The 24,548-nt window shown below is 42.6% G+C and overlaps 1 protein-coding gene across 1 annotated transcript; it reads right to left on the bottom strand.

Annotated features, from left to right (window-relative positions):
• Window positions 1–9,354: 9,354 nt before the first annotated feature.
• On the bottom strand, window positions 9,355–11,615 carry LOC145407566 (homeobox protein MSX-3-like). The gene is made up of 3 exons (XM_080278503.1): window positions 11,306–11,615; window positions 10,546–10,733; window positions 9,355–9,522 (listed from the first exon to the last, which is right to left on the bottom strand). The coding sequence occupies exons 1-3, from the start codon at window positions 11,613–11,615 to the stop codon at window positions 9,355–9,357; spliced, it is 666 nt and encodes a 221-aa protein (XP_080134629.1).
• Window positions 11,616–24,548: the final 12,933 nt, after the last annotated feature.

Genomic DNA, 24,548 nt, shown 5'->3' with positions numbered 1-24,548 from the left:
AATAGGAAATGAAGAGAACTGAGGTGAATGGCGACGTAAGAAGAAAATCATAAGTCCTGGAGTCAAAAAAAGAAAAAAAATAAGAGGAAACGGAAGATAAGAGGGAAAGGGGGGTAAATGAAAGTGACAGGGGAGAAGAAAATAGAAGGAGAGACTGAAGAATAACCAGAATTAAAGAAGTACGAAAATTGTGGTAAAAGGGGGAGGTAGAGAAAGTGAAACTGTTGCAGGTGTAAATGAACGTGAAGGGGGAGGAAAATGAACGATGGGGAGACTTAAGAAAAATCAGAATAGGTGAATGTAAGAAAACTGGGGTGAAGGGTGGGGAGGGGGGGGTGGAGAAAATGAAACTTAGGGGTAATGAGGTGGGTCAGGGAAACAAGCGACTGTCAAAGGGGCACAATGACGTCTTTATACCCCCTCCCTAACAGCCCCTCAGCCTCATTGTCCTCACTCCTCACCATTTTGTCTCAGAGGCACAATGGCAGGACCGTGATGTACTATGTTGGTTTAGGGGAATTCAGGCCTGTCAATGGAATCTTGAGTGGACTGCTGGTGGACTTTTACAGAGAATTCGATATAATACGTTTATACTTCATCGTATATACATTCACTTATACAGAAACCCTCATTAATTTAAGCTAGATGTAGAAAAGTCATCATCATCATCATCATCACCACTTTTATCACTACACCCCTCCTCATCATTCATCATCATCATCATCAGTGTTATTCTCATTACACTCCTCCTCCTCCTTCTCCTCATCATCACTGTTATCATCACTTCACTCCTTCTCCTCCTCCCCCTTCTCCTCCTCTTCGTTATCACCTCCATCATCATCATCGTCATCGTCTTACCGTTATAATTTCCAGACACAAGCACAAAAGAGTACAAAAATCAATAACTGCAATAACATCAACATTCTCTCTCTCTCTCTCTCTCAGGGGTCATTCAAGAAGCGACCTCTTGTTTGTGTGTCAGTAAATAATTATTGCTGGTCCTTTTAATTGATGGGGGAGGCTGGAACTTAATGAGGGGGAGGGGAGGGAGAAGGGGGGAAGGAAAGGAAGAGGTAAATGAGAGGTGAAGGAATGAAAGATGAAAGACATAGGAGGAGGAAAGGTAGAGGCTTGAGGGAGTAGGAAAGGAGAAGAGTAGGAGGAAAAGGAGGTAAGATACGCAAGAGTGAGTAAAGGAGGCGAGGGGAAGAGCACGAAGGAAGGAAAAAGAGAGAACTAGCAGAGGGATGATATGGTAGGTGAGGGAAGGGACAGGAAGACTGTAGAAGTATGGAAGAGAATCGGAAGAGGAAAGAGGGAGGATGAGAGAGAGAGGAATAGAGAGAAACCAGCAGAAAGAAGGAAGCGCGGAAGGGGTAAGAGAAGGGTGGAGGACTAGATGTGGACGGAAAAGAGGACGGGAGGAAAAGAGGAGGGGAAGGGCGTAAGGGTGTGTGTTGGGTGGGTGGGCGAAAGAAGAAGAACTGGGTGAATTAGCAGAAGAGAGCAAGCACGGAAGAGGAGGAAAGAGGAAGGAGGACTGAAAGGGTGAGGGAAAAAAGGATGGGAAGAGAGGAGGGGGAGAGGGAGAGGGAAGGGGAGGGGTAAGGGAAGAAGAAGGGGTGAATGGTGAAGGCGTGAGGGTGTCTGTGAAAGGGGTGAGTTAAAAGAAGGTATACAGAGGACTGAGGGAGGCGAGGAAGAACGAAAGGAAGGAAGGAATAGGAAGACCTGGCTGAAGGAGGAAAAGTGGAAGGAATGTAATTGGAAGAGGGGAGAGGAATGAAAAAGGAAGGATATGAGACAAGGAATGAAAAGGGAATGATAAGAGATAAGGAATAAAACAGCATGGAAGACGATTGAAGAATGGAAAGAAAAAAGTAAATAAATTAAGTAATAGGAGGGAAGGAGGAGGAATGGAAAAAGCGGGAAACGAGAGAAGGACTGGAGGCGAAGGAAAGAGGAAAGAGAACTGAGAAATGAAAGGAAAGACGGGAAGTAATGAAAATGGAGGGATAAGAATGAATGGGAAGGGAAAGAAGGAAAGTAAGTGGAAGAAGGAAGAGGAATGAAAGGGGAGGGAAGAAAGAAAGGGAATGGAAAGAGAGGAATAAGGAAGGGGGAATAGATGGGAAGGACGACGAAGGAGGAATGGAAGGAAAAGGATGGAGGAGCAGGAATGGACGATGAGAGAGAGAGAGAGAGGGGGGGGAGGGGGTCGTATACTAAACCAGCCAGGAGAGATTAAATATAGTCCCATTCGCTTCGCATTCCAAACATTGACACTTTGTACCATGGCATTCCTTGAGGCCAAAATAAATTACAACATAGCACAGCACAGCATAACAACATAGCACAGCACAGCACAGCACAACAACACAGCACACAGAAGAGTAGCACAATATATCTTAAAGCACTATGTTTCAACACAGCACTGCATGACGCTATATAACATTAGGGCAAGTAATACAAGAAAAATTGGACCACATAATGACATTACCTACCACACTATATCGTAGCATAACATAAATCATTACAATCTCTCTCTCTCTCCAAAACTTCCCCTTTTACCAGTCTACTCAATCGTCTTCCATCTCACATTTAACTCTCTTAATTTCCTCATCGTCTTTATTTCCTCTTTTCCTTCCCTCTGTTCTCTCTCTCCCCCTCTCTCTTCACCCGCCTTAGCTATGGTAAATATGGTATTTTGTAGTTTTAAAAATTTATAAAGTGCACAGAAATACATAGATACAAAAAGGTGGACAGAGAGACAGATACAGACGGATATATAAATAGACAGATCGATAGACTAATAGAAACAGATACTGACAGAAATACTGAAAGACAGACAGATCATACCAATAAATCCATATATCCAGAGAGAGAGAGAGAGAGAGAGTGATCGTCGTCAATCCAACTTGAGAAGAGGGCGGAGGAAAGCGAAAAGATCTTATACGCAGATATATATTTTTTTAAATAAGTGATTTATGAGTAATTTTCAGATCTGAAGACTGAAAAATAATACACCACGATTTATAAAGCAACCACCTGACGTGAAGAGAATAAAAAGCATTGTGGTTTCCGAAACACACACACACACACACACACACACACACACACACACACACACACACACACACACACACAATCATGTAAAAGGCAGGAAACAACGAATTCGTATTAACATCAACGGATACGAAAGCACATAACAAAGGCATCATAATAGGACCTTCAATAAGCACAAGGCACAATAAACCAAGAATATGCAGCTCAGTCCTAATCAAACGATGCAGGGAAGGCATAATGGTGTTCACTTCCACTGCCACGTAACTCCACCCTGGTACATCAATTTGTCCCGAGTACCACTGGGGGACGAGAGGTACTGGTGCGTGACCTAATTTTACTTCTTATCATGTCTCTACAACACTGGTTATCTCTGTTCTTATCTATTTATTTCTTGGTGTCCTATTCCCTCTTTTATCCCCGTTCTCTCTCTCTCTCTCTCAAGTGTGTGCAAGTCGCCGGCCGCTACAAAACATACATACATACACACACACATACATACATAAAAATCCATTCTACCACCAAACGACTTCAATCAGCTTATACCCTTCAATCCAATGGCTTGTTCTTACTTTTATTCTTGCATTCTCCAGACGATTATATTCAAATTAATTTCTGAAGGAACTGATTAAGGATAAAACCATACCCCTGAAGCTCGCAAAAGCCTGTGAATAAAATCGTCGGGAAATAGCGAGCACGAAATGAAAATGCGTCGCCGGCTCGAGGGTGTTAAGGGATACGTGTGGTAGCGAAGGAGTTATAAGAAAAACTAAAGGGAAGACAAAGTGCAGGGTCTGGGCAATTCTCATTCCACCACCTGCCACTTCGTCACCGCATCCAACACGTCTGGGGAAATCCGACCCCCCATCACCATCCTAACCCCATCCCCCACCTTTCCACTCGGTTCTGAACTCCCTTAACCTCTTACTCATGTTCCCTATTTTCTTACTCATTACCTATTAGGCTTGCTAGGATTTCCATCAGCTAAAAAAAAAAAGATATTCAAATGGTTGTATATGTTGATTTCTCGCTTTACTGCATATTAGTTTTACGTTGTCGATTCTGGGCAAATAATAAATTGTCTGTTCACAAAAGCCCGACTGCGTGTTAAAATAATCAGTTCAATAGCTCTCCTGCGTGTTAAATCTCTTCAAAGTTACGTAACCACTTCGCCAGGACTACTTCAGGATTGGTGTGATGGTATTATCTGTGGTATTTTTTAGGACATGTCGGTGTGCCTGGTGAAAGATCAGTGAAGGCCGTTTAAACGAATTTATATCCACAAACTGTTCTCTGCACCAGCTTGGGTTTAATCTCACGTCCTTTTGAACAGCGGCTAACTATCCCCTCCTGTAATACTTAAAAATCCCCTGGTCTTCATAATAAGAACATAAGAACATAAGAAGAGAGGATAACTGCAGTAGGCCGGTTGGCCCATGCTAGGCAGCTCCTAGAAGAGTAACTGAACTACTAGAATGAGATAAGGACAGCAAAGAAGAAGGCTCTCCCCCGCCCTCCAAACCCTCCAGCCGAAGCCGGCAGGAAAAAGTCAGAAAGAACACCACGCCGTATAGAAAAACTGGCGTGGACATTTTACAGGAAAGTGTGAAAGGAGAATAGAGACTATCTTAGTGTAACCTGAAAAGAAAATTTTTTGAATTAGTATTGGTTATAATATTTTCTTTATTCTATATCCACCCCTTATTTGTCATATGCTTATCTAGCCTATGCTTGAAACTCTCAATGGAAGAGGCAGCAACTACTTTACTAGGTAGCTTATTCCATTCGTCTACTACTCTATTACCAAACCAATTTCTACCGATTTCCTTACTGAAACGGAATTTTTCTAGTTTGAAACCATTGTTTCTAGTTCTATCCTGTATGCTCACTTTAAGTGCCTTGCTAATATCTCCCTTATTTATACCATTCATCCACTTAAACACCTCAATTAAGTCTCCCCTTACTCTACGCCTCTCTAGCGAATGCAGACTTAGTCTTTTCAGTCTGTCTTCATATGACAGGTTCCAATCTTTTCTTTTTTTGTTACTTTCCCATATTCTCGTACTCCTGACACCTCTTCATTAACTTTGACCTGCTCTTTCCTTCACTACATTATCCTTAAATATCACCTACCCTTACAGGTACTGATTATGTCTTATACCTGATTGTTGCTCCCGTACCATACCCCCTCGTCTCTCCACTTAAACATATTTGTACAATTTTCATTATTTCCTTATCTTATTATTTCGTAATTTAGTTTGCACATAATTTTCTTATATGTAAAAAAAATTGGTAATAATTGTTCTGTTGTAAACAACGAAATCTTCATCACTTCCTTTTAACCCCCCCCCCCGCCTCTCTCTATTTTCTCCTCGACTCTTTCATCCTCTCTGCGTCGTCTCAACTCACAACTCACTCCGCTGTTCCTATCAATCTCGCTCCAACTCCTAACTCCTCCCGTTACCTCTTTTCTCCACGACTCTCTCTCTCTCTCTCTCTCTCTCTCCTCTCTTCAAGTCGCCTCTACTCACAACTCGCCTCTTTTCTTCCCAATCTCGCTCCGACTCTCACTCCTCTTTTCGACAGCTCTTTTCTCCACAATTTCGCTTTGAGTCTAAGACGTGTGTTTACTTGGTTAATCCTGGATCATCCGCTTGTGTCGATGGGAGAGAAACAGCCGGTACAATGGAGGAGCGGAGGAAAGGTGACAAGGAGAGGGAGAGAAGGTGACAGGAGGAGGGAAGAAAGGAAGATAATGGAGGGATTTGGAGTTGTGGAAAGCGAGATGAAGGGATGGTACTGGAGAGAGAGAGAGAGAGAGAGAGAGAGAGAGGAATGATAAAGATGGGAGACCAACTGGAAATAAGGATGAAAGAGGAGAAAGGGAGAGAAGGTGGAAGGACAGTGATGGAGGAAAGAAGGAAAAGGACAGGGTGAGGGAGGAAAGGAGAAAAAGAAGGAGAGGGAAGAAAGGAGGTAAAGACGGTGAAAGGACAGAAAGGGGGAGAGGGAGGAAAGGAAAGAGGAAGGAGGAGAGAAGGAAGATAGATAAATTTAGGGGTGTATGAGTGAGTGGAAAGGGAGTGGAAAGGGAACAGATACGAGAAAAATACCTGAACCCGTGTAGGTATGAAGGGACCGTGACTAGTTAGAAGGAAGGCATGGTGACAGAGAGGCAGAGAAGGAAGGAGATGGGGAGGGAAGGGAATTGGAGGAATGGGTGATCCTGGAGAGGAAGAGGATGGAGGATATGGATATGAAAGAGAAACTGGATAAAGGAAAAAAGTTTGAGATCATGGGTTGGAAGATAGGATATGAGAATGGGGAATTTCGAGTTGATGAGAGTTGGAGAAAATCGAGTAACACTGGACAAAACGAGAAAGGATAACTGAAAACACGTAGAAATAGTGGAAAAAGTGACAGAGAGAAGGGGAAAGAGATGATAACGTGGAATTAAAACTGTTATACGAAAGAGAGAAATGTTGAAAAATAGGGCAATATATGTCAGATGTAGTACAGGGAGAACGAGGAACACCATAGGGAAAGGACAGTATAGAAGTGATGGGAAGGAATGGTGCTAAAGAATGAATGAAAGAAGGGAAAAGAACGTTTGGTAAAATCGAGGTGTTTTATCTACTCCATGCCTGACAATTTCCTTCTGCTACAACTCCCTCAGAAGCTATACATACATACACATCTTTCTATCTATCTATCTGCTTACATTTATCTAACTATATAATAATCTTCAGAACTAAATACGAAACATGCTCTCGGGGCTAAGGGGCATAAAGCTACCGATCCTCCATAACCTTTTCAGTACATTTTGCTAAACTTCCATATTCTGCTCTTGCTGATATCGAACCATTTTATTCAGCTATGAGAAACCATAAAAAAACTGTATAACTTTTTCGTCGGTGTAAGATGTTTTCATTATTTCCTTGGATGTTGTCCGGTGATAAATGACAATCAGTGAGTGAGAGAGAGAGAGAGAGAGAGAGAGAGAGAGAGAGAGAGAGAGAGAGAGAGAGAGAGAGAGAGAGAGAGAGACCTCCAACATCATTAAAGTTATCCTACTCATATGAACACAGTCGTCTGTTGGTAGCCAAAATAAAGTAAAAGGACGTCATGGCAGCGAAGCGGTCAAGATGCTGCATGAAGTAAAGCTAATCACTAGGAAATGGTGTCAGATTACACTAATGCTGGTCACTAACAAAAAGTCTGAAAAAAAAACAAGTTAAAACATGGACAGTTAAAATAAAACATGGAAAAGAACTTACTTCGATTAAAAAAAAACACACAGTAAAAACAGTAAAACGAAGAAACAGAGATACTGATTTTCTTTTATACTCCTTACTGGTATCGACGTCACCCTTCATTAGAAAAAAACAAACGAAAATATAAATGATAATACGGAACAAAGAGTAAACGCATAAAATCAATCTAAAACCACCACAAAAAAAATCCCTCACAGAAAAAACAGCAATCGTCTCGTAAGGGAAAAAAAAAAAAATCATTATATATCGTTTACAACATTTATTGAATATGTACAAATATGTGTAAATAAATATTCTATCCATAAAAATAAATATGGCCTTAGAGTTAATATCACAGCATATCTCTCCCACTCTCACTGGGCCGAGGATGGGAGGAGGAGGAGGACGATGGGGATGAAGACTGATGAAAAGTCAAGAGAAGTACATGAAATACGTACAGTTTTTCATTATGGTAAACTAGATGAGGAAGAAGATATACAAAGCAATCTATGAAGTGAAAGAAAAAAGTCCCCTCAGAGTGGAGGGGGGTAAAAAAAAGAAAAAGAAAAAAAAAAAAAAAGAAAAGACTGCAGTGAATCAAAACATCCAATAGGCAAAGAGTGCAAAAGAAAAATACAATCAATTAATGGAGTGACAAGGAAAAGAATGCCACTAAATTTTGGCGAGCGAGAGAGAGAAAGAGAGAGAGAGAGAGAGAGAGAGAGAAATGGAAATGTCATAAAACGTGAAAAAAAAAAAAAAAAAAAAAAAGTGACATGGAGATGACAATGGGGTGTGTCCGCCTGAGGTGTGTGGGAGAGGAGGGTGGGCAGACCTGTGGGGGAAAAGAAAAAAATATATATCACTTATAGAATACTTCTTACCCTTTACGGACTACCTACTTTACGATAATCTAACGCCATTTCTTATTAATAAAGAGCGTGGAAATCATGTATATACCTGGAAAACTATAGAATAAGCTGCACTGAAAGCAATACTGACGACATCCTATCTTACTGCACAACACTACCAATTACTCCCAAACTATCTATTTTAGTATACAAATAATCAATATTATAATAGTTAATGTATAATTTCTGGTCCCAAAAGATATATATAACGGATTTAAACAATAACATCCACAAAAATTATTTAACGAACACGCTTTATCGGTTTTAGAGCGAAATCATGTTTTATAAGATGACGTTAGATAAAGATATTACATTACACGACCAGCATTAAAAATAAAGTTTGTGGCTGGTGTAAAGTTATCGACAAAATTTCCAAGGTAACTACTTTTTTTGTTCGAAACTACTATTCACTTGCTGACTATGCTTAAGGAGGGAAGAAAATGCATGACCGACCATTCCAACTAAATATTATGCAACCACTAATGACTACTGACCGTAAAAAATAGGACCGGGTTACATAGACGTCTTGCCTAGCTTTCATAAAAAAAAATTCAATAATCAATAATAATAACAATAATAAAACAGCGACAAAACAATATAAATAATAACAATAATAATAATAAAATATAAAAAATAAAAATATAAAAGTAACAATAATAATAATTAGTTGATCTTTAACATTCTTTTGTTGATAAAGAAGGATGGCCAATTAAAAAAAATCCTATTTAGGCCTTCAGTTACAATTTGCAGAGTGAGATAAACTGATTTTGCTGTTACCAATCTTTAATCATTGGGGAATGGAGTCATTACTGTTATTAATATTAGGTACTATCATTAGTAGTTCCTGGTACTGTTAATAATTTCACTGAATGCCCTTGATAACTAATAATTACAAGTGCCATTATTATTATTATTATTATTATTATTATCATTACTTATCGTAATAAAGGTGGTTATAATAATAATAATAATAATTTATTATTATTATCATTTTATGCACTACAATATTATGATCATTATGCACTAACCGTGTGGCAGTGGTGGCGAGATCGCGGGGCAAAGTGGCGGCGGAGTGGCGGCCGCGAGAACTGTCTGGTGGCGGCGGTAGCGGGTGGCGGACATTAATATTACCCCAGTAGAGGCACCAGAGGCCGCTGGAGGGGCAGGTGCCGCATCTCACCCCCCAAGGAGAGTAGTCCGGGGTAGGTCGGGTACGAAGGGCGAGTTAGGCGTTCTATCTCGGCTTCTTTCAGTCTCTTGTCTTTGGCGCGTCTATTCTGGAACCAAATCTTCACCTGGAAAGGAGGGGAGAGTAAGCTGAGGGGAAAATTCAGGGAAGTAAGAGAATCAGAATTAGAGGAAGATGAGATGTTCAGACAGAACTGGAATGAATGTAATGAACTGGAGGGTGAACTGATAACTATTCATATAGACAGTGATGAATATATGAACAGATTTTGATAAATAAGCAAGAAGATTGCGAGAAAATGTGACTTTAATCTTCCACGCATACTTAATTCATTAAGAGAAAAACATAGCTAGTAAAGTACGCCTTACAGAGCTTTACAAAGTAAGCCTTACAAAGTTACAGAGCTCCAAGAGATACACTTGACAGCTTGAGAAATACGGAAAAAAACAATCATAACAGGTTCAGAAAAAATACCTTATAGATCTCCAGTAAAACGCGCCACTAGAAATGAGGTATTAATCAAATGATCATAAACTATGTGTCTGAATATATAACACTCACAGTCATCCTTATGCGCGTCTTGATTTGTATTTATATTATCACTCAAGCTATTCGGCGCTTATGACCCTTCTTTACTACAACTTAGCCCAGAACAGCCTGCTGACTTAATCAATCAACCAATTACCTTAATCAAACCGAAAACGTCAACGCCACTATTATGAAGTCTGGTAACCCAAACAAAACAATATCACTGTTATCAATGCCAACAATACAATCAAAATAATCTAACAATCATCAATTCCTGTAATCCAGCTAAAACCCACATCATTATCCATTATTCTTATCATTTTTCTCCCTACTGTATGAAGTGGAAAGATTCTAGAAATAATCCAATCAGGACAACCAAGTAAAATCCTAACCATCTTCATTACCGAAAGACTGAGTCGTGGAAGTGGGAGAACTATTAGCAGCATGCCAAACGATAAGGGCCACATACTCATCCACATATCATTCTAGCCCTTATCACTGCTATTATGAGTCACAATAATCCAGCCAAAACAATCTAACACCACCAATACCTGTCACAAAGAATACAAGTCACAAACCAAAACAATCCAAGGAAATTTACCTGAGTCTCGGTGAGGCTGAGGGATGCTGAAAACTCTGCTCTTTCTGCTATACTGAGGTACTGCTTCTCCCGGTACTTCTTCTCCAGGGACAGTAGCTGGTCTGAGGTGAAGGGCGTGCGAGGCTTCCTGTTGGGCTTGTGTTTGCGTAAGACCACGGAGCTGGGCAATTTGGGAAGGGTCGGTGGGCCTAGAGAGACAAAGCTTGAGTTAGATTGTCACTGGCAGGGGAGGGGGAGATATATATATTTTTGCAAAGTATATGTCAGTTATATTTCGTCAGGGTATATATCAGGTACGACTATCACAGGGATGAAGGAGGAAGCAGGGTAGAACTGGGCAAAGAAGAGGAGGAGATTTGGGAAGAGAGATGCAGTGGAGACAGGTTGAAGAGTGAGAGGCCGGACATAAAGAAAGCGTGAGACGGACTACATGTCAGGGAGGAGCGAGTAAGGGAAAAGAAAACACACAAAGAAGGTAAAACAGGGAGATAAAAGAGTGAGACAGGGCTAGAAAGAAGGGCGAGAGTTTCAAAGTGAGGAAGGGAAGGTAAAGTAGAGGGAATGAGGCAGGGAGAAAGTGAATGAGTGAGGCAGGAGAGTGTGGTAGAGAGGGTGAAACAGACATGGGCATCAAGAAAGATAAAATGAGGAAAGAGAAGAGCAAAAAGCAAGGAGTAAATGAGGAATGAAAAGGCACGAGGAGTGAGTTTAGAAACAGTAAGGTAAAAAGAAGCAAGGGAGAAACTGCGTCTAAACTCACCATGAGCGGAGGGATGGAACTGGAAATATGGGTGGGAGGGGATCCACTGCGAGGGCGGCATCAGGTGTGTGGGTCTGACTAAGGGCGGCGCCGTTGGACTCTGGCAGCGGTCGGAGTCATGGCTCACGAAGGACACATCACTGGAGGCGCTGCAGGAGGACCCAGGGCGGCAATCGGGCTCGGGAGTTGACGTTGGAGGGGACGACGCGGCCGAATCTGTCTCCCTTGTACCCAAGATGGACTCGATACTAAAAGACAATTTGGGTTTTTGCGGCGCCTTCTGTTCTGTCACGGGTGAGGGCTTGTCCATGGTGGCAGGAGGCGAGCAGACAGCCGAGCAGGACAGCGCAGAAACGGCACGAGAGTAAACAGAAATCTACAGTGCAAATATGAAAGGAGGCTCTTATAAGATGATGGTGGCGTGGTAGGTGGAGCCAGGGCCACCAGGGGAGGGGCCAAGCCAGCATCCAATGACGTCTCACCTCCAGCTGTCACACTGAGGCGCATGCCAACACCATGCCACTTACAACATCACCAAAAACAATCTCCACTTCTCTCTAGTCATGATTATCCTTACCTAGAATGCACTAACCACTCGTCCTCTATCACCTAAGAAGAATATTACCTTCCTAAATGTCCCAGAAATTCCAAAAGTTAAAATAAATCGAAGAACGGTATCACTGGGCATCCATCGCGCGCGGCCTGCTATGCTCCGCCTCTCCCTCAATAAGTAAACAACAGAGGGCGGGTCATTCGCTCCTTCGCCACACTCCGCCACCATCACCCTAGCATATCCTCTACTGCTCCTCCGACGCCCGTGCTAAACTACCGCAAAATAAACAAGCTGATTTATTGTGTTTCATAATTCAGGGCGGCGTATGGGAACTGGAGAGAGGGGAGAGGGTCTTACAGCGACGGTTGAGAGCAAGTTCGGCTGCTATTTTTTTCTCGGTATGGGAGAGATGTTTGGAGGGAGACCCTGTGGCGCTGGGAAAGCAGGATTTTTTTGTGTGTAATAATTATAATACTCTGTACCATGTTATTTAGAACCATAATCACAGTTCGTGCAATAATGTCATTTCTTTTAGCTGTCAATAAACGTTTTCTCCGTCTAAGGAGAGACACTTTGCTGCAAATGCTATTTATACCCCGTGACAAACATTAAAAAAGGTTGACAGGTATTTGAGAAATAACAAATAGGAAAAAAAATATCAACAATTTTTCCGTTTACTCAAGATGACCAAGCCTAAGAGCCAAATAGTGAAATTAAAATTTTTTAACATGTCCACATCTTACGCGCACACACACACACACACACACACACACACACACACACACACACACAATCTATATTACATTTATAAATACAGTATACAATATTATTTACAGCTGATGCACTGAATAACATATACCGGTAATACTGAATAATTATACTATGTGGAGAGAATGGAAAATGAAAGGAGTGAGGTAGAAAGGGGAAAGGGCGAAAGGGAGACCGAGGATGAGACAAAGGGAAGAGGTTAGAGAAAAGTGTGAGCAGGAGAGGGCAGCCTGATGGCGGAGGACAGCGTGACATGGAGGTGATGCTTTTGTGGCCACCCTTTCCAGGATTAAGGCATCTGGCTATGGAGAGATGGACAGACAGGCGTTTTTATTATGCGTTCAAACTTCCAACATAACCTAAAATACTTGTAAATTCAGTCTTTAACGAACAGAACACAACATTTTCCCTCAGCTGAATAAAATCGTTTGCTGTTCATCTGAATGAAGTACGAACATGAGTCCCTGGCAGCGAAAGGGTTAAGATAAAATTTATCTCCTTACAGCAGCAACTGTCAATCTCATATGACCCTCTTTGGTATGCAGAGGCTCGAGGCTAGGTTACCTTAGTTCAGAGCATTTAAGTCACAGGAGACCGATTTACGCCCTGGAAGCACTGTATCTGTATGTACATCACTTCATATTAGGTCCACTGCAGGACCGGATCTTCTCGGGGGCAAGTGACAGCAGCCAGAATTAACTCTTTCCCAGGCTAGTGAAAAATGAATGGGAACCTAATAAAAATCGGTGTCCTAAGAATTCAATGTTCTGGATTACAGTTAACACTTCCCTGATTTGAGGAAAATCTTTTGGTAACAGCCTGAATAAAAACATACCCTTTTTCAGCACAGTATAAACAACCCTTCTCAGTTTTCTCCATTGCTAGAATGCATATCTTTATGTCAAACTTAACTGTGCACACAGGATATTTACTGGTGTCCCTACTTCCTAGCCATAAAGTCACCTCATTACAGGAAAACAAATACACTGAGGCATGGCAGGGAGTATTCTGCCTTCTCATACTCTTTCGCTGTGTGCTTCATATTGCTATTACATAAAAATAGTTCGGGGAACAACGGCCATTGGTACAACCGACAGAGAAGTGCTGGCGAACTTTTGTTTATGACCCCACCTCTTTGAAGGAAGGGGTTAAGATTTTTCCCGTCTTAAATTGAGGATTAAGAAGTGGCCATTAAGAAATACAATTAAAGCCGAGCGGCCTCAAACACGCGAACCAAAACAGTATATACACTTAACCCCTAAGAGCACCAAATCTCCTCCCCCAACCCTGACCCCGCCAATACTCTTCACAACCCCCTCATAAAACCCTCCAAATCTCCTCCCCCAACCCTCTACTCGCCACTACTCCTTCACAACCCCCTCATAAACCCCTCCGGCCCTCCGCTATTACCCACACGAGCCAATAAGAGATAAATCAGAGGCGGCCTTCCTTCTATACGGCCGGCACGACGCAATACTCCATAATGGCCGCCTGGTCTTTGCTAAACAACATAATCATTATTTCCCAAGCACTGGCGGGAGGGGAGGTGCAAGGTCGCGTAAAAAAATAAATAGGTATATAAATTAAATTATAAGTGAAAATAGATAAATGTTAAATAAAATAATGAGAAAAGTAAAAATATAAGCACAGATAAATAAAGAAATGAAATAATCAGAGAAGTACAAAGATGAACAGATAAATAAATTAAATAATAAGGGGAGAAAGGGGATCGGGCATTTGTTTCATAATCGTCATCATCATCATCACTATCATACTCCTAAGTGAAGAAAAATAGGAAAGGAACAGAGAAAGTTGAAAAATCTGGCTCTACCGTTTTCATCATCACCGTTGTCCTCATATTCCTATCATAAAGAAAAACAAAAAAAAATGGTGGGATGGACAGTCTGCCATTTGGTTCCCATCATCATCATCATCATCATCATCATCATCATCATCATCATCATCTTAACGCTACTCCCAATAATATACACTGGGAAGGCAGAATCCAAGATAAAGAAACCTCAATGGTCGCTCTAACAAAAAAAGAAAGAAAAAAAAATAGAGGAGTTGCAAGTAATTCTTAGTACAAAAGCTGCTAATTTTGTCGCCGATGACTCGTATGAACTCTGTGACTGGGTATCTGATCTGAAATATATAGGGTATGAAATTTATCTGAAAAACTTTTTAATGCGTGAAATGCTCTGATCAGGCAGGTGAACCCCTTTAGCATGAGGAAATCAGTACACCGTATGAAGCTTTCCACTCAGGTTCCGATCCCCTCAACCAGGTGGCCTTCGAGTCTGAGCATAGTCTAGTCTGTCCATTCCCTGAGGCTCAGCAGTCACGCCACGCCAACGGAAGAGAACTGCATCGCGTCCCCTCCCACTCGCACACCACCACTAGGACACCGTTTAATCAAGACCGCATTTTTTAGGTTGGGAAATTTCGCGTTGTACAATGTAATGAGGGTGGGGGAGTGAGTTGGGGGAAGGGCAGTCAAATGGTGGGTGACAGAGCGACTCGGAGGCGTTTTATCTGCGGCCACCCTTTGCGGGATTAAGGCGTCGGCTATAGACAGATAGACGATGTAATGACAGCAACAAGAGTTTATATACGGGTGTCAGAGGGCTGGCAGGAGGGTGATGAAACTGCAGTCGATCTGTTTTCATCTGACGGAACCTGGATCACCACACAACTTTAATACTAAGTCGTGATTATCAGTACACGACATTCAATGGGTCTTAGTTACTGGGTATGAGTCTCCTTGATTACTAGTCAAATCAACCCTTTATCTTACGACTGGCCATCGACTGAACTAAAAGGGGTGAGGTATCTTGCTAGAAAAAAAAGGGGGGGTATAGTAAAATGGGGGCTATAGTAAAAAAAAAAAAAAAAAAAAAAAAAAAATCCCAATAATAAATCCCTGGTTATACTGATATTAAAACGAAGAAATAGGCAGGTCACTACTACGGTACAATTCCTCGGTTTCTAGAGCTGATCAGACTTTTGGGCCCAGTTCGTTTCCCCTCCCTGTCCCTCTTCACCCAGCAATACAACTTGGGATTTGCATTAACTGTTGCAGGTCGTGTTCTGGGGCATGACTGGAACTTTGAAGAACTTGACTGTCTACCTCAGTGACCCAGGTGCAGTCGATGGGCACAAATTTGACATCTTCTCTTGGTTTATAAGAAACTATTTGATCTGTCACTCAGTCTAGCCACCTTAAGTAGTAGTAGTAGTAGTAGTAGTAGTAGTAGTAGTAGTAGTAGTAGTAGCAGCAGCAGCAGCAGCAGCAGCAGCAGCAGCAGTAGTAGTAGTAGTAGTAGTCGTAGTAGTAGTAGCAGTAGTAGTAGTAGTAGTAGTAGTAGTAGTAGTAAAGTAATAATAATAATAATAATAATAATAATAATAATAATAATAATAATAATAATAATAATAATAATAATAATAATAATAATAATAATAATAATAACAACAACAACAACAATAAAATACCAACAACAAAACCAGAAATAATGACACTAAGAAAAACAACAGATATAATAATAATCAAGTGGGCTGGAGTCTCGCTTCACGAATTCGCTATCCCTTAGGTGTAAACAGACTTCTGACGCCGGCTGTACACCCAATGACACAAGGGGGACACATTTATTGGATTCGTTACGGTGGCAAATAAATGACAATAATGTTATTTTTATTAATTAACTCTCAGCTAACTTCTCACGATCGCTTTAGGGCGCAGGCTTATTGCGTTCGTGATTTGGAGGTGCTCGAGAGAGAGAGAGAGAGTAAAACCGAAAAAGAAGAGGGAAACCGAGATGCAATGGAATAAATATGAGGGTACATTTGCCAAACCCTCATTAATAAAAAAGAACAACAAAAGAAACAGAAAAACACAAATAAATAAATAAATAAGAGTCAATGTTACACGTAATAAGGTAAAAAATAAAGAGAAAAACCGAAAAAAAATAAATAACAGGGTACATTTGCCAGACACTTACGGACCAAACTAATCTATATTAAAAAAGGATATATTTACGAAACCTTACTTGGCCTACTGAACCTATTAAACCAACATTTATTAAGAGTTTGTTATCTTTTTTTTTATCGCAAACTTGTCTCTATCTTTTATGGGAAATGTCAACTTTTCTCTGTTTACCACCACCAAACGATTTTACTAAGAGCACGCGTGGAATTTCATCGTCCTGGGTAAAGAAAACAAAATATCCAGTAATCATTTCGGGACGTGAGAATATTCATACCCCTCCTTATTCTCCCGAGGCTACCGGCAGACGAGTTCAGGAGTGTTTTCCTGATCTATTCCCCTAACTCCCAAAATGAGGATGGTGGCCTGCAAAAGGACAGTTTAAGCCTGTAGTTCACTGGGTTCACATTTCAGATGAACCTGGGGTACTGGGGCTACGACTACTACTCTGCTGCTGCTGCTGCTGCAATATTTATGTATCTCTCACCACATTTACAACGTCCCTCAATTTCTCAACTTCTTTCTCCATCACCTTCCTAATTTTAACTCCCCCTTCAATCCAGTATATAAAAAACCTTCATATACCCTATAGCCATCATCCATCTGTTTCTCCATTCCACCATCCACTCCCAAACAACACAATATATAAAAATCTCTCTCCAAACATCCATCATAATTATCTCCATCGCCCCCCTTCTCTGGTATATATATATAATTCATTTCCTTTTCACAGTATCCTTTAGTTAAAAATCTTCACCATTCTAATGTAAATAAATCCCCCCAATTCTATCTAACAGTCTCCTTCTAATAACCTAACACTTTCGTTTCTACCAAATCTTAACTTCTATTCACCACACCTAATATAACAAGTAATCAAGTTGTCCCGAAATTCATCTTCCACCCTCCCTCAATTTTCTTTCCATCAACTTAGGCTTTCAACTCCCTTACTCTAATGTACGAATCTAACTCCCTTCCATCTCACGGCCTACCCTAATATCACCAATAATTCCTTCTCCGTCAGCTCGTAATTTCAACTCCCCCACTCCAATACACAGACAAATTTCCCACCCCAGTTTATAGCTATCCTCAAGTATCCCCAACTACACCTTCATTAACCCCCCCTACCAACTCCACACCAACTCCAATATATGTATAGAAAAAAATTCCGATCTTACAGCTTCCCCCTTCTTCTAAATTTCACTCTCCATCAGCTCTCCTTTAAGCTCCCTTACTGTGCCACCTCCCCATCCCTATTTTACATATACTCTCCATTTCCCATTCAGAATATATTACTCCCCAACCCCATTTCAAAGCCCCCTCAATCACCCAAGTTATCACACATCAATTCCCCATTTCATCTCCACACCACTCCAGTATACGTACATTCCCTCCCAATTTACCATTCCCCAATTTTGCCATCAACTCCCCCTCCTACAGCCTCTTCCCTTCCTAATTTCCCCCCATCAACTATCCTAATTACAACCTCAATCATTACCCCATTAACTCCCCATCCAACAATCTCCCCCTCCCCAATTTTCCCGTCACCTCCCCATCAATTCCCAATCCTACACCCTCCCCTCCCCAATTTTCCCGTCACCTCCCCATCAATTCCCCATCCTACAGCCTGCCCCTCCCCAATTTCCCCGTCACCTCCCCATCAACTCCCAATCCTACAGCCTCCCCCTCCCCAATTTCCCCATTACCTCCCCATCCTACAGCCTCCCCCTCCCCAATTTTCCCGTCACCTCCCCATCAATTCCCCATCCTACAGCCTCCCCCGCCCCAATTTCCCCCCCATCAACCCCCACTCCAATACATGCAAAACTCCCCATTTCCCTGCGCCTCACAAAACTGCTGGGGAGATAGCGAGGGGGGGAGTAATGTCTCACAAGGACACTGGGGGAAAAAACCCACCTCGAGGGGAAATTAACTTGTGGTCGGAAATGCTGGTGTGGGGTCGATGGAGGGAGAGTGGAAGAGAAGTGGAAGTAAAGTGGAGGGAAAGTGGATGGGAAGTGGAGGAAGAGTGAGGGAAAGTCGAGGGAGTGGAAGAAAAGTGAAGGAAAAGTGGAAGAAAATTGGAGGAAAAATGGAATAAAAGTGGAGGGAAAGTGGAAGAAAAGTGGAGAAAAAGTGGAAGAAAAGTGGAGGGAAGGTGGAAGAAAAGTGGAGGGAAAGTAGGGGGAAAGAGGGAAGTGGAAGGAAGATAAGTGAGGGAACGGCAGAAAGATGGACGGAGGAATAGTGAAGAGATGGAGGGAAGGAGGAGGGAAAAAATGGTGGGAAAGAGGGAAGTGGAAGGAAGAAAGATATATGAGGGAAGGATAGAAAGATGGATGGAGGAGAAGTGAAGAGATGGAGGGAAGGAGGGAATGTGGAGGGGAAGAGGGAAATAGAGGGAAGCAAAGATAACTAAGCGAGGGATGGAATGATGGATGAATGGAAATTGAAGAGATGGAGGAAACGGAGGATGCAAAGTCGAGGAGGAATGAATGGAGGGAGAGAGAAAGAGAAGAAAATTTGATGGAGGGAAGGAGGGAAATATGAGGATGGAAAACTGAGGAAGGGATAGAAGGATAGATGGACAAAAAATGGGAGAGAGGAGAGGAAAAGTGGGGGATGGAAAGAATGATGTATTGTGGGAAAGAGTATGGAAGGAGAGAAAGAGAAGGCCAGGATGGGAGGAAAATGAAGGATGGGATGAAAAACTGAGGGAAGGCTAGAAGGATGGATGGAGCAGAAGTGGAGGGGGTGAAGGAAAACTGAGAGATGGAGAAAAGGATGAATGGATGGAGGGAAAGAGGAGGGAAGGAAAAGTCAAGGAGCAGGCGGGGAGGGGGAGGGGGAGGATGGAGGAAGGGATGGAAAAATGAGGGATGGATAGAAGAAAGAATGGAGGGAAACGAGGAAAAATGAAGGCAAGGGGGAGAGGAAAAGTGGAAGCAGGGAAGGAAAATAAAATGACAGGTTAGACGTATGGAGGGAGGGTAGGGAAAGTGATGGAATGTACGAGTAATTAATTGTGACAGGAATGGTGGTGACCGAGGTATGATGGTGGCGGTTGTGGTGGTGATAATGATGGTGGTAATTGTGGTTATGATGGTACGAACTAGGTGGTGGATGTGGCTAGAGATGAGGTGGTGGTGAAGGTGGTGGTCTTGGTGATCTAAGTGGCAGGAGTTGTGCTTGTGGTAGCTGTGGTGGTAACTGGCAGAAGGATACTGGTTGTGGCTATAGCTGTGGTAATGGCTGTGGTTGTAGCTGTGATAAGTGGTGGCAGCAATGGTAGTAAATATGGTTGTGGTAATGATAATGGTGGCTGTAGTTATAATGGCAGGAAATAATGCTCTCGTTGTTGTGATGTGGTAGCAATAGTCAAGTAGTTGTGGTAGCTTTGGTGATAGTAGCTGATAATGGTATAAGGTAGTATTAACAATGGTGGTAGCAATGGTGGTATATTAATAGGAGTTGTGATATTCGTAGAGCCCAGCACTGATAAGGGTGATGGTGGAAGTGCTGGTATTGGTACAAAGGAAGTGATGTTAGTAGTGGTGGTAATGTTGGTAGAGAAGTTTTTGTGATTGTTGTGGAAATATTCGTAGACAAAGTGTTGGCAGTAGTGATGATAATGTTGGCTGAGGAAATGTTGATGGTTGTGGTGGTAATGGTGGTAGAAGAAGAGAGTGTGGTTGTGGTAGTGTAGTGGTAGTAATGGTGGAGGTTGACAGCGGAAGTGTTGGTGGTGGTGGTGGAAGTGGTGGCAGGGGCCGTGATGAAGCCGTGGCAGAGGTAATGGTGGTAGTAATGGTGGTAGGAGTGGTGGTAGTGGTGGTTCTGCGGGTGGTAGTTAGAGCCCAGTGATGTATAACTTAACTCGCACTCATTACCATACTAACTACCACAACAGCCCACCAACCACCCCTGCACTAGATTTAAGACGAGAGAGAGAGAGAGAGAGAGAGAGAGAGAGAGAGAGAGAGAGAGAGAGAGAGAGAGAGAGAGAGAGAGAGAGTGTGTGACTTCACAAATTATTTTCGATTAACCAATAAAATATGATGAAAAATGTCGGATGAATTTAATACAGCTAAATAGGAGGTCATATCGTTAGGTCCAAATAACATTAGATACGGGTACAGAAAGTTACATACGCCAATTACGCCGATGAAGGAAGTAAAGGAGGAACGGGATCAAGCGGCTATTAGCAAAGATCTGAAAAAGCTTGAAACAAGACACAACAGCGAGCAACAAGGATAAGACATTGAACACTGTAAATAATCCCCAAGCCTTTAACTTCCCTTTACCTGGTCTGTTTTCATCTGAGGCAACTGGTCCACTTTCACAACTTGAATACTAAGTGGTGGTAGCATGAAAATCGATGAACCTTAGTTAGGCAGTATGAAATCTCCTCGGTTATTAGTCAAAATTATGCTCCAATCTGACTACACCTGGGCCTCAACTGAACTGGAAGGGGTTTGGGATTTTTGTCAATGAAAACAGACTGACTGTAGCTGAACCGCACCTGGAATATTGTGTAAAAAACTGCCCACACCACACACCCCTACAGAGGACGAAGATAAATTCAAGGTACTACGACGAGCCACCTTTACATTTCATCTTTACATCATCACGTCCCATCACATCACACCTACATCGTTCCCATCACACTCTTGTACATCACACTTGTCCATCCCTACATTCTTCCTCATCATACCCTTGCATTCTCTCTTCCTAACAGAAGTCCTCCTTCCAACGCTTACACATAGCACTCATAGCCAAAATCATCACACCCTTCCACCCTCCCAACCCAGCACATGATCTCCTACCTCCACCATCACACACCTTGCACAGACCAGACCTTATCCTTCACCATAACACCCTTGCAACCTCACACCCTAAAACCCACATTCCTCCGCCACCCTTTTGCAATAACTAAACCTCACACCCTGGCACATCACACTCATCCTTCATCATCATCACCCTTACAACCTCACACCCCACAACACGTCCCTCTGCCACCCTTTTGCAATAACTCTAAACCTCACACCCCTGCACATCACACTCATCTTTCATCATCATCACCCTTGCAACCTCACACCCCCCAACACGTCCCCCTGCCACCCCCTTTGCAACGTGAGAGGGATTGCACACTGGGTCTCCTCTTGTTTCACGCCACTTGCACCCAGACGGACACCTCTCTGACACACCATATACCACAAGCCATGGGGGGAGGCAGGGGGAGGCAGAGGGGAGTAGAGAGGGAGAAAAGGGAAGACAGGGAGGTAGGGGGAGGTAGAAAGAAAAGCAGGAAGAGGTAGAGAGGCAGAAAGGAAAGCAGGGAGAGGCAGAGAGGCAGAAAGGGAGAGACACAGAGGGAGGCAGATGGAGGTAGAGAGAATCAGTGGGAGGGGGCTGCAGAGATAGAAAAATAATGGAGGGAAGGGGGAGGCAGAGGAGAGGCATATAAATAGGGGGAGGCAGAAGAGAAGGTAGGGAAATGTAAAGGTAAGGGTAGAGAGAAAGGGAAGTGCTGTACTGTAGAGAAAGGAGGAGGTTAGAGAAAAGCTGGAGAAGGTAAAGCAGAGGCAGGGGAAGGCAAAACAAAGGTACTCGAGGGTGGAAAAGGACTGGGGGAAGCAAGGCAGAGGATCAGAAGGTTGAAGAGATGCCGGTGAGAGATAGAGTGAGTGGAAGGACAGAATGGTGGTGGAGGGATGGAGAGGAAGGGGAAGTGAGGGAGAGACAGGAGAGGGATGAAGCGGGAGGAGTGAGAGAGAGGCAGGGGAGGGATGGAGAGGAGGGGGGGGAGTGAAAGAGAGGCAGGGGAGGGATGGAGAGGAGGGATAGAGAAAGGTAAGGTGAGACACGGGAGAGGTGAAAAAAGGATAGAAATATACTGCGGAAGGATAAAGACGGAAGCAGATAAAGAAAGGGAGAAACTGGGCAGAAACAAATGGTTAGGATGGGGGAGAGATGGAAAGAGGTAGGGCTGGAAGTGCAGGAAGAGAGGGAAAGGAACAGGAAAAGGAAGGGAGAGGCACGGAAGGCAGGTAAAATAAGGTACGCTGAAGAGACGAGAGGGTTGGAGATGAGAAGTGAAGAGTGAGAGAACAGACAGTAAGGAACAGTTTAAGCGATTGGCAGAGCTTAGCGGAGGGTACGGTGATAGGAGAGGTAGGGAGGGACAGGGAGATAGGGGAAACGGTGAGAGAGTACAAGGAGACAGTAAGAGAGAGGCAGGTCGAGAGAGAGCGGAAAGAGTAGAAGCAAGGGATCCAAAGGGAAGGTACGAGAAAAGCGAGAAGAGAGAACAGGAGAGAAATAAACACATAAGAAAGAATGGGAGAGGGGCAAAAAGAGTGAGAAACGAAGAGAGATACAGAACACTGAAAGAAGCCCACGTGAAAAGTAGTAAAAAAAAAATAATAATAAAAGGCTGTAATATATGCAAGAGTACATGACTTCCCCGGAATTGCTTACAAATACACAACCAAGCCTCAAGCCTCCATAACTCAAATAATAAACAAGAGAGCCAGGTGTTGTTTTGCATACTTACGCACGGAACCCACATAAATTACCCCTCTCAGTACCACGACGAGTTTTTCTGTTTTGCTATCTTCAGACGATTTTATTTAGCTATGACTGCGATATATCCTTCATTAACAAGTAGAGATACGTTTTTCACATTTTATTCTTGCTACAATAAGACGGTTTTCTGTACTGTTCTTTGCTATCTCCAGACGATTTTATTTGGCTCAGACTTCGATATATCCTTTATTTACCACTTCAGTTATCCTACATCTTATTCCTGCTACCATAAGACGTTTTTTTTTTCACCTTAGACTGATCGATATTTGTCCTTCTACCATTCCTCATAATCTTGCTACCTGAGGACGGATTTATTTAGCTTGGACTGTCTAAATTTGAGAGGTTATATATAGCCATCATTAACAACTTTAATTAAGTCTCATAAATTAACGTTGCTACCTTCAGACGTTTGTATTTTCCTCAGGTGAGACTTTGAACGTGAGGGATATGGGGTTATTAACAGTCGTCATTCGTCCCTACTACAGCGGCCTACAAAACTTTATAAATATTCTGGTGTTGTCAAAAGTATGGTATAAGAAGGACATTACTGTGCTGAAGGGATGATAACAGTTGCAACCCCAGGCGCATCCGAGGTGAACCCAGTGAACTGCAGGCTGGTAACCCATCTCCTGCAGTCCACGAACTACATTTTTGGGGATAGGGAGAGAAGTGAGGGGCGTTCATATGACCAGGCAGTGGAACCATCCGCTCATATCAGTACCACCACTTGAAGGCGCCCCTCCCCATCATCGTACTGAAGGGGTTATATGGCAATACAGAACACAGGAAAGGCAGGTTGAGATAACAGTAATTGAAAATAAGATGGATATATCGAGGTGGTGTGAATACAGCCATACAACTTATTTAGTTGGAAGGGATGGGATAAGATTGATGGAAGAAAAAAAAAACGAACGAGAGAGAGAGAGAGAGAGAGAGAGAGAGAGAGAGAGAGAGAGAGAGAGAGAGAGAGAGAGAGAGAGAGGAGGAGGAGGAGGAGGAGGAAAGAGTGCTAGAAAACTTGAGACGAAAGAGAGAAGAGAAATGGAAGAAAGCTGACTAGACATGAGCAACAAAGCAGAGGAGGAAAGGAGGAGAAGAGGAGGAAAGAGAAAAGGGACTATCAGGTAAGGAGGGAAGGGGAGGGAGAGAGTGCTAAGAAACCTGACGCGAAAAGAGGGAATATCAACAAAGAGGAGGGAGAAAGAGGAAGAGAATGAAGAGGAATAAGATGAGGAAGAGGAGGAGGAAGGAGAAGAGCAGGGAAGGAAGAGGAAGGTAGGATAGAGTGCCATGGAGCAAGAAAAGAGATTAAAAAGAAAGGGAATAAAACAATACAGAAGGCGATGGAAAAG

Source organism: Coenobita brevimanus, chromosome 1 (genome assembly GCF_032717465.1).
Source record: "Coenobita brevimanus isolate Jiangsu-jjx chromosome 1, ASM3271746v2, whole genome shotgun sequence".
Lineage (NCBI taxonomy): Eukaryota > Metazoa > Arthropoda > Malacostraca > Decapoda > Coenobitidae > Coenobita > Coenobita brevimanus.
This window is presented reverse-complemented; position numbering and strand designations above follow the sequence as displayed.

Coding starts and splice junctions, on each gene's coding strand:
- LOC145407566 (XM_080278503.1), bottom strand. CDS start 11,615: ATGGACAAGCCCTCACCCGTGACAGAACAGAAGGCGCCGCAAAAACCC. Junction 10,734..11,305: donor GTTCCATCCCTCCGCTCATG/GTGAGTTTAGAC, acceptor TTGTCTCTCTAG/GCCCACCGACCCTTCCCAAA. Junction 9,523..10,545: donor TCAGCCTCACCGAGACTCAG/GTAAATTTCCTT, acceptor CCTCCTTTCCAG/GTGAAGATTTGGTTCCAGAA.